At 51.4% G+C, this 13986-nt stretch overlaps 1 protein-coding gene across 3 annotated transcripts in view; it reads left to right on the top strand.

Annotated features, from left to right (window-relative positions):
• Positions 1-13986, top strand: part of Abcc8 (ATP binding cassette subfamily C member 8) — a 75050-nt gene that overhangs the window by 28836 nt on the left and 32228 nt on the right. For all 3 annotated transcript variants that reach the window (XM_021166988.2, XM_021166984.1, XM_021166986.2), the window contains exons 10-16: positions 538-700; positions 9608-9648; positions 10955-11100; positions 12086-12191; positions 12331-12447; positions 12808-12883; positions 13460-13565. In XM_021166988.2, coding sequence (XP_021022647.1) covers positions 538-700; positions 9608-9648; positions 10955-11100; positions 12086-12191; positions 12331-12447; positions 12808-12883; positions 13460-13565 — 755 coding nt within the window. The remainder of the gene's footprint in view (positions 1-537; positions 701-9607; positions 9649-10954; positions 11101-12085; positions 12192-12330; positions 12448-12807; positions 12884-13459; positions 13566-13986) is intronic.

Below are 13986 nucleotides of genomic sequence, written 5' to 3'. Positions count from 1 at the left end.
CCATACTCACAGCCCTCCCCACACATACAGTCCTCCCTCCCCATACATACAGTCCTCCCCACACTCACAGCCCTCCCCACACTCACAGTCCTTCCTCCCCACACATACAGTTCTCCCCACACTCACAGCCCTCCCCACACTCACAGTCCTCCCTCCCCACACTCACAGTCCTCCCTCCCCACACTCACAGTCCTCCCTCCCCACACTCACAGTCCTCCCTCCCTACACATACAGTCCTCCCCACACTCACAGTCCTCCCTCCCCACACTCACAATCCTCCCTCCCCACACATACAGTCCTCCCTCCCCACACTCACAGTCCTCCTTCCCCATACTCACAGTCCTCCCCACACTCACAGTCCAGGCCTCAGTTTCTATGAAATGAACTTAACAGTCTGGCCATAAACATGCTTGTGGTGACAGGAACTGGGCAGATGGTGAGGACATGGATTTGGTACCCTCTCCTCAGCCGAGCTAGGGGCCACAAGCATCTCCCCTCTACCTCTGAGTCCACTACTAGCACCACTCCTGCCCCTAGGAATATTCCAATGAGAGGCTGAAGCAGACCAACGAGATGCTCCGGGGCATCAAACTGCTCAAACTATACGCGTGGGAGAACATCTTCTGCTCGAGGGTGGAGATGACACGCAGGAAGGAAATGACGAGCCTCAGGGCCTTCGCCGTCTACACCTCCATCTCCAGTGAGTGCACCTGCCTGCAAGCCTAGGCATCTGACATGGGTGAGGGGCAGGTTACAGAACACAGAGGCCCCTTGACTGTGCTGGCAGACTCCCAGAGATCAGTGTTATTAATAATATATATAACCTTTCACTGTTTGTAAGTATGTGTGGGTATGTGCACATGAGTGCAGGTGCCTTGGAAGGAAAGAAGGAAGGAAGGAGCAATCCAGTTCAATGTATAGGTTAATCAAATTAATATAGCTGAAGAGAGAATCTGTGATTTAGAGGCCATATTTTGAAAATTATATAGGATTTAGCAAGAAAGGTCAATAGAAGATGTTTCCTGTAATGTGGGCACCTCTTTTATACATGGGCACTGAGGCTCATGGGGGCCATTGTGGCTCAGAGTAGACCCTATGGAGTCTCCACATGTTATTTCCAGAATGCTGGGGAGCTACATGTAGTGAAAGGGTTGGGACCGTGGTGCATCATGAGGCTGTGTTCTCTGTGGAGACAGTCTTGAACAGGCTGTAACAGGAGTAGGAGATGGCGAGGAACTCCGAGATGGTCAGTACTGACCACTGCCTTCACAGGAAATGGCTTCGTTTTCTTTGGGGGTGGGGTTTTGATCAGGGTCTTTACTCTTTAGTACAGTCTGACCTAGAACTCACTGTATAGCCCAGGCTGGCCTTTAACTCACAGAACCCTCCTGCATCAGCCTCCTGAATGCTGGGATTGCAGGCTTGAACCATCACACCCTGGTAACAGTGTTTCTTGTCAGGGTGTTCTGGGGTAGCGAGTTGGGGGCTGTAATGGAGGACATGATGGGAATGTCTCATAGATAGACTCTTTATAGGGCTATGGAAAGTAGAACTGTTAGCCCAGGTCATCTATGTGTTCTGGCATCTGTGCTACTTAGAGGGAGGTTCTGATGGGTCCAGGTGGCCACCACCATCACAAGGAAAGCTTGGCCCTGAGCACCAGGGATAGTCACAGCTCCCCACACCCCCACCAAGTCTAGCTATATTATGGTATCTGATACCTCAGACAGAGCCTGGTCCAGTCAGCAGTGGCTAGGTCATCTACCATAAATGGCATATGTGTGTTCACATAGGAAGGCTTAAGGACTCAGTTGTCTCAGAATAGAGCCATGGGCACAGCCAAGTTCCTGGTCTTCCATTCATCCTCCATGAGACGGGGTCATTAGAGCAGACATCTAGAGGAGCCAGTGTCCCATTCCCAGGCCCGCTTCTGCCTTGTTCTCATCAGCTCTGCCTGCCTCCCCAGCCTCAGGCTGGCGTGTTACCATAGCTCTACCCTGAGTGATAAAGAAACTGATACCAAGGAACAAGAGTGGTGGAGGGAGCGTCTTCCCATAGCTAGGAGACACCCTCTCCCACCAGTGCCCAGATAGTAACACAGATTCCCCATGGCTGACATAGAGAGGAGGAATAGAAACAGCAAGGAACTCATGGTCTGGGTTCCCAACATTCTAGGCACAGTGGATATCAAGGTAAAGACAGCCGCAGTACGTGCAGTTGAAGGCAGGTGGCAGCTACTGTTTCTGGGAAGTTATATTTACTTCCAAGGGCAACCTGTTTTGTGAGTGTGCAGCAGCCCGGTCCCCAGGCTAGTGCCCGGCCCTCTGAAGCCCAGCTGACAGATGACACTTATTCCCTCAGGGTCTTGGGAGATCAGCCTAGGCTTTGGGACCCGGGATCAGTAGGGTTTGAGAAAAGACTCAGAAGAGAAAGGGCCTCTGGAGCTAAGCAGGAGCTGCCCAGAGCCCTGGACCTATCCACAGGCCTAAAGGGACAAGCAGGGCACCACAGGCTGGTCCCTGGAAGGGGAGTGGGGAGGCAAGAGTGTTATTATCCTAATTGTCCTTATGTATGGAGTGCTACATGATAATTCATGCGTGCATGCACAATGTGATGATTAAATCAGAGCAGCTAGCGTTTCCATCCCTTTAAGCATTTTGCGTGTAAATTTTGATTGACATAAAATAATCATACATATTTATGAGATACTGTTGAGGTTTCAATATGTGTTCAGGATGTACAAACCTCAAACCAGGTCACTAGTGTACCCACCTCCTTACCGTTGCCCCTGTTAACCTCTTTGGAGATAGTCTTTAGTCGTTCAGAAAATATATAAGAAGTCATTGTGAACTATAGTCCCCGAACTGTGCACAAGAATGCTAGAAAAGTAAGCCAGACACAAAAGACAGCTCGGGAGAGTTCTCTCTCATGCAGGAACTTCAAAAAGCCAGCCATGAGGCTGGGGAGGTTGAGTGTTAGTGAAGGACTCGCTGCAAGAACGTGAGGGCCTGAGTTTGAGTCCCAGCATCACATGTAAGTCAGCAAGTGGGGCCTGTTCTTGTGAGCCCAGTGCTGGGGAGACATTAAAGAGGTGGTTCCCTGAAGTGGGCTGGCCAGCCAGCCAGGCTTAGTCAGCAAGCCCAGGTTCCATGGAGAGGCCTGTCTCAACAAAAAGTAAACAGTGGCCGGGCAGTGGTGGCTCACGCCTTTAATGCCAGCACCTGGGAGGCAGAGGCAGGCAGATTTCTGAGTTCAAGGCCAGCTTGGTCTACAAAGTAAGTTCCAGGACAGCCAGGGCTGTACAGAGAAACCCTGTCTCGAAAAAACAAACAAACAAAAAAAGTAAACAGTGGATGCCTCTCAAGGAGCGACACCACACACACACACACACACACACACCTGCTCTCAATATAGAACAATGACTGGGAACAGTGGAGATAGGAGAGCGGTGGGATAACCCAATGCATATAAAAGCACAGTGCAGTGCAGCTCTCCTGTCCCTCAGCAGAATGCAGAAAGCCCAGCATTGTTTGTGTGGCATATTTGCCTTTGCTTAGGGTGTCTCTTCCGAGAGGAAGTGGTCGGGTGGAGGCGTCTCCTAGCTGCAGATGCGTGCTTTCTGCTTCAAGTGGGTTCTCGCTGTCCCCTTCCTGGGCTCCCGGGCTTCTGTTTCCAGGGATCAAGGTACAGGTCATTAGGCTGAGCTAATGGGAATCTCATGTTCTCACCCGTGGCGCCAGCCATGGAGCCCAGGCAACGTGAAAGAGCCCTGCTGTTTTCTCTCCAGATGGGGCCCATCCTGGGGGTGCTGGATGGGTTTCCAGGCTGGTTGAATACATACCCTGCAGGTAGGCTGTATGGCCGACAGGATTCCTTCTGACATCTTATGAATGTTTCACTGACAGGGTCACCAAGCCTGGCAGCTAAAAGGCACGGGAACTCCACATTCCACCATTTGCAGAGGAGTGAGAGTTGCCAGCCAAAATGCCACCAGTCCCTCTTCAGGCCCATGGCAGAGCACTCTCTGTACTGAGCTTTACCAAAGCCTGAGCATGAGGCAGGGGTGGGCATAGTCCGCACGGTCTCAGGGGACATTGGCTATGAAGATCAGCAGTGGCAGTGTACATGTTAGAGCCACAAGATCAGTCCCAGGTTTCCCTGTCTTCTGCGTTTCGCTTGGCCCTGTGACTTCATTTCTTTTGAATGCTTATTGACTGTCTCAGTTACCAACTGTCTCCAATGTGTCAGGCCCTGTGTTTGTCACTGAGTGAGAAGACACAGTGGTCCTAGCCCGATGTTGTTTATAATTTATAGGAAAGGTGTCCATGAAAGAGTGCAGTGATTGGCAAGGACAGAAGGAGGCACTCTGGATGCCCATAAAAGTTATGAGTTGTACCCAACCTGGCCGTAGAGATGGTGGGTGTCAGAGTGCCTTCTGGAGGTGACACCCATGGTGGTTTCCCAAGGATAACCGTGAGTTCCCCAGGTGAGGAAGAAACACCCAGGCAAAAAGGCCTCCAGGTAGCCAAAACAGTGGTGGATTCCATCTCAACTATCCTTCCTTCAGTGGGAGACCAACTCTAGAAAACTCTGTGTCATGTGTCAGGCCGCTGGGTTTACTTCCGGAGCAGGAAGCCCCGGAAGGAGCTTAGGTAGACTAAAGATATGGTTGCCATCTCTGCCAATATTCTGTGCCTTTCTGGGGTCCAGACAGGCAATGTGACAGTCTCAGGTTGTGTCTTGAAAATCAAAAGGCCAGAGAATCAACTCAGCCATGTGTAAGGACTGGGAACAGTGTCCACAGGTCACAGTATAGTGGCTTGCCACACTCCGCACACTGCCTGTCTGACCATCCTGTACTGTAGGGAAGCCTAAGACTTTTGGTTTGTCTTTGTTTATATCTTTGTCTTTTTGAGACCGTTTCTCACAACTGGCCTAGAACTTGCAATGTAGCCGAGGATGGTCTTGAACTCTGATCCTCCTGCTTCCACCTTCAGAGTGCTCGCATTCTAGGTGTGCACCCCACAGCCAGCTCCTGGGCCCCTCCTTTTCCCAGCTCTTCTCCTTCATTACCCGTTCTTCCTTGTGCCGATCAGGGCAGCCACTGAGGGTCACTTATGTGTACCCTGACCTAGTTTGGCAGGGAGGTTGGCTGAAGAGCAAGGAGAGTCCTTAGCCCTGGAGCAGAAGTCAGTCCTGCTGGGAGCCTCCTGATGCGCTTCTGTAGCCTCCAGCAACTGGGTACCAGGCCCCTGCTTTCCTCTCCACTCTGCTTCCTTTGCTGACAGTCAGATGGGATGGAAAATAGCCCCACGCACTGCACTGCAAAACACATTTCCCTTCCTGCCAGCACAGCTTGCCGCTAGCACCAGGCTGAGTGTCTGCCCTCTGGCCTCCCTCCACAAGAGGCAAAGCTGGAGTTAACCAGTGCACAAATGGCCGCTGTGCCTCCCCGGCACATGACTCCTGAAATATTGATGGTAACTTAGGAAATGAAAAGCTGCTGGTATTACGGTGTCAGGCTGGTGCCCGCAAGGCCAAACTGCGTTCCTTGGACAAAGCCGGGGGAGCCCAGGCAAGGCTCTGTTCTGGCTTGGGTAGGTTTGTCTTCTTTGCAGCGAGAGCGAGGGGGGAAGGCTAACACGTTTGCCTGGGCACCAAGACTGCAGTAGGGGAAGGTGCTGAAGAATAATTGTTGAGTGGAGTGAGTAGCTCCTAATGGGCCTTTCCAGTATCCTTAGCCCTGTATCATTGCAGACAGGCCTCGCTTTTAGAGTGGCTTTTAAGGCCTGGACACACGAGATTGATCGTACCCTAACACGCTAGGTGTGGTGACGTACACCTGCAATCCTTTTACTCGGGATGTAGAGATAGAAAGTCCAGGAGTTTGAAGTTATCTTTAGTTACACAATAAACTCAAAGTCAACCTGAAATACATAAGACCCTGTCTCAGTCAAAAACCACACACACACACACACACACACACACACACACACACATGTGCACACACACGCTCACGCACACGCACGCACACACACACACATTTACTTACACATGCTCAAACACAGACTCATTCACACAGACACAAACACATAGACATTCACACATACACACATTCGCACACATACATAAATATATGCACCCACAGATATACACATACACTCAAACTCACAGTCAAACACATAGTGTTCTAATTTGCTTTCTGCTACTTTAATAAATTCCATGACCAAAGGCAAAGTCAGGGGGAAAAAAAGATATATTGTGCCTACACTTCCAGGTCACATTTCATCATAGCAAAAGGCAGGGCAGGAACTCCAGCACGAGCTGCAAGCAGGAACCATGGAGAAAAGCAGCCCTGCTTCCCAGCTTGCTGTCTGCTCATGCTTGGCTAGGCACATCTGCCTATGGATGGTGCCGCCCACAGTGGGCTGGGCCCTCTCCTACCAAACATCATGGAGGCAGTCTCACAGATAAGGCCACAGCCCTTCAGGTCAGTAGTTCTTCAAGGGAGACTCTGGCTTCCGGAATAAGTTTGTGTCAAGTGGACAATAAAAGCGAACCAGGACATGTAATGTCACTCAGCCCACAGTTCACGCTTCTCACACCAAAACTTTGAATGCTGTCGTGCTCTGTGTTTGGCTTTCGTTCTTTTGCTTCTTAACTGATCAAAGGGAATCACCCACTCTGCACCAGAGTTAGAGTGAAATCTGTTCTTCGTTGTATTTCCCACCTCTTCTTCCATTGGAGAACCCTGCGGAGCTGTGTATGGCACAGGAAAACGGGATCTCGGGTCTTCACCCCACAGCAGTTGCCTGTCCACTTGCATATGCTCCTCCCCCTAGTTGTCTGCCATACTGAGGACAGAGTCCCAGACCCAGACCCCTAGTCTGCACCACTGACACCCCCCAAGGTGGCCACATCCCTCCCAGGGTGATGGGGTGATCTTCTGAGAAGGGTTTGAAATACAGCGACTGGTGATGCCCCTGCCCCAGCTCCCACGCCACAGGGGACTCGGCACCTCCTGTAGTGGTCATCCTTCCAGGCGAGGGAGAGGAAACTGGAAAAATCACATTCTCAGTCCTCTCCTGCAACAACCAGCACAGCCCAGCACAGCCCAGCACAGCCCAGCACAGCACAGCACAGCACAGCACAGCACAGCACAGCACAGCACAGCACAGCACAGCACAGCNGCACAGCACAGCCCAGCACAGCACAGCACAGCACAGCACAGCCCAGCCCAGCACAGCACAGCTCAGCTCAGCACAGCCCAGCACAGCACAGCACAGCACAGCACAGCACAGCACAGCACAGCACAGAAAGGAACTCTGTCACACGCAGGCTCCACACTGCTGTATCAGCTCCAAAATGTTCATTTTTAATTTATTTATAGCTTGTCTCATTCCTCAAAGGAGTCCAGGCATCTCTAAAAATAAAGGCAATAAAACAGAAAAATATACATATTTTAAAAATCATGACCAGGGGAAACATACATTAGAATGCGATATCAATTATCACACACTTTCTGCCTGCCAAGTGTCCCCCAGAGGTGCTTACCATCACTTTCTAAGGTGCCCACCCTCATTGGAAGTTCCCAGCCTACCTCATTCTGGGTGGCTTGCTGCTACAGCTGAGCTGTGATTTACGGTGATGGTCCTGAGGCTGCACCGTCTCCCTGATGTGTTAGCCTTCCATTCTCTTGAGTGCTTATTCGGGATGAACGCCCAGGATGTGGGATACAGGGTCAGAAGGTCGGAACTATTCTCACTCTGGATATGCAGCTCTAGATTGCTTTTTCTGTGAGTTGTATCAATCCCTGCTCTAAATTGCAGCCCCTGCTGCTGAGAGAATGGAGGGATCTTGGATGGGGGTAGGGCTGGAAGGGCGAGGCATGAATGTTCCCGCCACCAAGCCCTTCACGTTAGTCTTATCTTGATGGACTATAAGCTGGCAGAAGAGAAGCCTGCGTCCTGAGTGTGCCTTGGGATAACTGGCTCTGACAGCCAGAGTGGTGCTACTTTGGGTGGCTAATGGGGCTGACAGGTGAGGGTGCAAACCTGACAGCTATGTGTTTTCCCCAGACAGTCGAAGCTATGCTATGTCCTATCCCAGACCCTCAGTACCATGGGTGTAACTGGTAATGTTTCATAACTGGAAATAATCCATAATTTAGCAGTGTGGTGCTATCATATGGGTACATTGTCAGGAAGGGAAGTTGAAACATGGCCGTAGTTAATACTAGTATTGATTAAATGCCTACGAGTCTCACAGAAGACTACCACTGCCCGGAGGGGTTCAGCCATAATAGCAGGGCATTGCCATCTCTCTTTTTAGATTAGAAATTCAACTCAGGAGGCAAAGGCACGTGAACCTCAGTGAGTTCAAGGCCAGCCTGATCTACAGAGCTACTGTGAGAACAGCCAGAGCTACGCACAGAAACCCTGTCTTGAAAAACCAAACAAACATTAGAAATGGCCCCAGAAACGATAGAAATGCCTTTCCTGCCGGCTTGATAGCTCTGCCCAGGAACTTGTTTTCTGTCTTCCCATCAGTGGCTGGGAGAACAAGACTTATCTCCATCTTCTGAGGGGAAGCCCTTGAGTGCAAGGATCACACGTGCCCTTCCACCAGGTTGGGATTCTCTGAAGCAGCTCCCGGCATCTCTGTGAGATCTAGCTGCCGCAGGCTTCTTACAGTAAAGGCACAGCCAGGCAGCGTCTAAACTTCAACGTTTCAAAGACTTGGCTGTTTAGCAGACAGGACCGTATCCAGTAGCTAAGCTTTGGGGCTTGGCTACGGCTCCCTGCCTCCTGGTCTTTGGGCTTTAATACGGGTAACTGAAGAACCAGCTTCCCATCTCCCCTCCCCAGGCTTGCCTGAAGGAATGAGAGAAGGGTGGGCAGGAGCCTGAGGCCACACTTTGAGTTGAGTTAGTTAATTTGTGTATGTGCACGCGTGCATGCGCGCGTGCACACACACACACACCATGGCACACATGTGGGGGTGAAAGGACAAACGGCGGGGATCCATTCTGTCTACCTTGTTGGCTTCAGGAATGAACTCGGGCCGTCAAGATTGGTAGCACTACCCACTGAGCTATCCCACCAGCCCCTGAGAGAATGAGGAAGGATCCTCTACTCCAGATAGCAGCTACCCAGCCTGAGCATGGAGTCCAAGCCCTAGACCTAAGGAAGAGCCCCATTTGTGCCCTCAGTGTCCAGTTCCTCGGTCTGAAGGAGTTTGAAATCCCTCCCAAGAGCCATAGCAGACTAGAGAGCTTCTGTACGGCTCAGGGGCGCGCAGGGGCTGGGAGTACAGGACACAGCAGCCTTTGCAGCCCCTGAGACAGAAGCTGCTCACCGCTCAGCCCTGCCACCGTGTGCCGGTCCTCCTGTGGGATTTCCTTCGCTGTCTCTTCATGGGACAGAAGCAAGGGCCGGAGTAAGAGGAACAAGAAGCCCCAGGATAGCATGGGACAGAGCTGCTGCCCTCTCTGCTGTTGCACCCAGCAAGCTGGGCCTCCACCCAGATGCGCTACCCTGGCCATCATGGCCACCTTCTTTCTCTCCTCTCCTTCCTCCTCTAACCTCACCTTGTGCTTCCTTCACAGTCTTCATGAACACAGCTATCCCCATTGCTGCCGTCCTCATTGTAAGTGGCCCTTTCCTCTCTGCACGGGGCTGGGGAGGGGACAGGTGGGGAGACATTGTGGTCCCACCCTCTTGCAGGATGTGAGGGTGAATGTAGGTGTGCCCCTCCCCCGCTCCACACAGATGGGGTGCTGTCTCAGATCCTGGAGGATAAGGAGCAGTACTTAGAGGAAGGAATAGAGCCTTCTCTTTAAAATAGCTATTGGGGTTGGGGATGTGGCTCCATCTGTAGACTGCATGGATGGTGTGCACAAAGCCCTGGGCTCCATGAGCTGGGCGTGGTGACACATTCTGTACTCCCAGCACTGAGCAGGAGTGTCAGTTCAGAGTCACTTTTGGCTACATAGTGAGTTCAAGGCCAGCCTGAGCTACATAAGACCCTGTCAAAAAAAAAAAAAAAAGATAGGAGGAGAAGGAGAGAAGGGGTCAGAATATTTTCTATGGAATTTTAAAGTAGCTGTTAACACATAAGAATGACACCCATCTGTTGTGGAAATTGATGGGACATCAGGAAGAAGAGTCAAAACAGAGGTAAAAGCCCCACACCCCACTCAGCATCTTCAGGGTGTTTCTTTCTCATCCTTTTAAAAGCAGATGATATGTCATGTCTACAGAAATAGGACTGTGTCGTAAACATAGTTGTATAACCTGCTTTTTTAGATTTAGGAACAGTTCCTGTACCATGGACAGCCTCCATGTAGGACATGTGGAGGCAGGTCACATGTCCTACAGCAAGGCCTGGGGATCCGATCCCTGGAGTCCCCCTGTCCCCAGTCTCCCCTCTGCGTCTGCTCTATGACTGAGGCTCTTTTTTTAAGCTATTGTTATTTCCCCTAAGGCCGGCATCCCTGAGCAGTGCGGAGTGCAAGGCCGCCAGGCATGCCTGGGAATTTACTTTTCAGTGTGATTTATTGAGCTCATTCCTGGCCTGGGCTCTGGGAACTGTACTACAGAACCAGTCAGGTAGCCAGGGACAGACCCCGGGAGGCGAGGCTGTAGCAACTATTTTTACATTTTCACCAGACTGAGGACTAGGGAAACGAGCACCCAGAATTCTAAGTGGAACAGGGGCAGACTCAACCCCAGGACTCCTCCCTGCTTCTTGCTGGCACAGAGGGGTGGGACCAGAAGGGAGCCTTCCCACCCTTTCCATGGGGTGGCTGAGGAAGATGGCCATCTCTTTCCCACAGTCCTGATCAGCTCTCAGGCTTCCTTTCCAGAGCCTTGAGCTTTGGGTGTGGGAGGGGAAGGGGACCCACACCCTGAGTCACCCTGTGCCCCCTGTACCCCCTGTGCTTTATCCACAGACCTTCGTGGGCCACGTCAGCTTCTTCAGAGAGTCAGACTTCTCACCCTCGGTGGCCTTTGCCTCTCTCTCTCTCTTCCACATCCTGGTCACACCGCTGTTCCTGCTGTCTAGTGTGGTTCGGTCCACCGTCAAGGCCCTAGTGAGGTGAGAGAAAGACCCTAGTAAGGACATTCCAAGGGCTGTCCATCACAGGACACACCTCCCTGTGCTCTGGGCCTCTTTTGAGCAGCTGTTATGGGAAAAGGCTCTATGATGCTTAGACAGCAATTAGCACACTGTCTGGCTTCCCCAGGCAGTAGCCATTGTGAATAACTGGTCTTAACCCAAGTGATCTTAACACAGCCAACCTTGACTAGTTTAACTAGTAAAACTCAGCATCAACCACCCTTATCATACAAGAAACCATCGTTAACCGTAAGCCAACCCAAACCAAACAAAGGTACCTGCGATCCAGACTACTCCAAATGACAGGTCAAACTTTTTGTAGGAAACTGTCCTGGGGACTGTAGAGTGTTGACTCAAGATAGTATGCTTGCCTAGTAAAGTCAAGGCCTGGGTCAGTTCCTATCACTGTAAAATAAATATGTGTATATATAAGCTTTGCCTTGGAAGGCTCACCTGTAACTCTAAAACCTGAGAAGTAGAAGCAGGAGGGTAAGGAATTCAAAGCTATCCTTGGCTACACTAGTAAATTTGAGGCTAACCTGGGCTACATGAGACCCTGTCTCAAAACAAAAAAATACAAAAAAAAAAAAAACCAGGGCAGAGGGGGAAGGGGGGATAAGATGGCGTAGTGGGAAAAGATGCTTGCTGCCAAGCCTGGCGACCTGAGTTCGATCCCCAAGACCCACATGATAGGAGAAGATCACTCCTTCAACTTGTCTGTAGCAGGAGAGCCTCTCCAACCCTACTACACAAAATAAATAAATACATATTTTTTTAAAACTCCTGGTTACATCTGTTGCCCAGTCCTATGGAGCTGCCCAAGGAGCAGACCCCTGTCACATGGCTTTTGTAGGGAACATTTAGGACCAGGTACCCACTAAGAAGTGTTTTCTGAGCTCACACCTCCTCCTCCCCCATCCTCTGCCCCCCAGGGGTGAAGGGTATCTCTTTGCCTCCTCTGCAGTGTGCAAAAGCTGAGTGAGTTCCTGTCCAGTGCAGAGATCCGTGAGGAACAGTGCGCCCCCCGAGAGCCTGCACCCCAAGGCCAAGCGGGCAAGTACCAGGCGGTGGTAAGTGTCCAACCTACCCCTGTTACTCCCAAGTTTCACCTAAGTCGTGAAGTTTGTGCCCACCCGCGCTGGAACCTCACATTTCCCTCCAGAAGGGGTCCTCCCAGCCCAGAGGCCCTCACCTCCTAACCATCCACAGCCCCTCAAGGTCGTGAACCGTAAGCGCCCGGCCCGGGAAGAGGTTCGGGACCTCTTGGGCCCACTGCAGAGGCTGACCCCCAGCATGGATGGAGATGCTGACAACTTCTGTGTCCAGGTGAGGAGTCCTTAAGCCAGTTTCCACACCCCCAGCCTCAGTGCCATCTTCCAAGAGAAGCTTAACCCCTTCAAGACCAAGAACCTGAGGTCTGAGTCCTCTATCCAAAGGCCCCCTTGCCTGGAGGACTCCTGAAGCCAAGCATAGCACTTCCACCCCACTCAGCAGGAGAACTCTCTCCTCACCCTCACTAGTGCGCCTCCGACAGGGCTTAATCCCTACTGTCTACCCCTGGGAGCACTCCTAGAGTTAGAAGTGATATTCACTGATCTTCATGGGGAGGGGAGACAGGGACACACCATACTGAAAGCCCTTGCCTCTCTCTCCTCTTCTGCACCATGTTGGTGATGGACAATGAAGATCATCGGAGGCTTCTTCACCTGGACCCCTGATGGAATCCCCACCCTGTCCAACATTACCATCCGTATCCCCCGAGGTATGGTTCACCCCACCCTTCCAGATGTGCCCTCACGTCCCAAAAGAGAGGAAAACCCAAATCAATGTTTGCTGAGCACCTGCTCTCTGTTACCTAGCTGGGTATTCGGAGGTCTGAATTCTAAACGGAAACCGGCTACAGCCGAGATGAGGACACCTTGATGTCAAACCATCTGTTGCCAGTGACACCTTAACAGGTGTCAGACTTGAGTGTTCTGGGAGGATCATGGAAATGGAGAGTCTGAACACAGCCCTGTGTGGTCAGGCCGGTGGCAGAGGGTCATAGGTGGGAGCTATGCTGGAACTGTGGGAGGACTACAAGGAGTACCAGGAGGAGCACTGGGGGGAAGCAGAGGATGTCGGGAGTGGAGGACGGACCTGGGAAGCCAGAGAACACTGTCAATTCCAGAAGGAAAAACTCTGGAGTATGGAGCTTCCCAGGGTTTCCGGGGGGGGGGGGGGGGGGGGGTGGGGAGGAGGGTCAGAGCTAAGTGTACATGTTCATCTAGTCTTCTGGGTGAGAGTTGTTCAGACTCCATCCAGCTTCCATTCCATCTACTGCCCTCCATTGCTGTAGGCCAGCTGACCATGATTGTGGGGCAGGTGGGCTGCGGCAAGTCCTCGCTCCTTCTGGCCACCCTGGGGGAGATGCAGAGGGTCTCCGGGGCCGTCTTCTGGAACAGGTAACATCTGCTTCTCTCCCTCCAACCACGCCTCTCTGTGGAGAGTGTACCACTCATTTACTGACCGTCTAAGTGCCTTGAGCAGACACTCGGTAAATGCTATTGATTTTATCGTATAATCATTCGTGTCCATTCAACCCTTGCTGTGTGATGCGTCGGGTCCTTTGCACAATTCCATGCATGAATGAATACCAGCAGAGCATTACTACCAATTCTCTTCCTATAGATGCGAGCTGTATTTGCCCTAATTCACACAACTAGCAAGAGGCAGAGCAGAGATTCGAACTTAGTTCTTCTCACTCTTAAATCTCATATTTCCTGGGCTATATTTCCTCCTAGCCAACATTGGTTTCAGGTTTTTCTTCAGCAAAGCAGACTGGAACCATTCAGTGTGTGTGTGTGTGTGTGTGTGTGTGTGTGT

Source organism: Mus caroli, chromosome 7 (genome assembly GCF_900094665.2).
Source record: "Mus caroli chromosome 7, CAROLI_EIJ_v1.1, whole genome shotgun sequence".
Lineage (NCBI taxonomy): Eukaryota > Metazoa > Chordata > Mammalia > Rodentia > Muridae > Mus > Mus caroli.
Note: the sequence above shows the minus strand (reverse complement) of the source record. Positions and strands in the feature narration are given on the sequence as shown.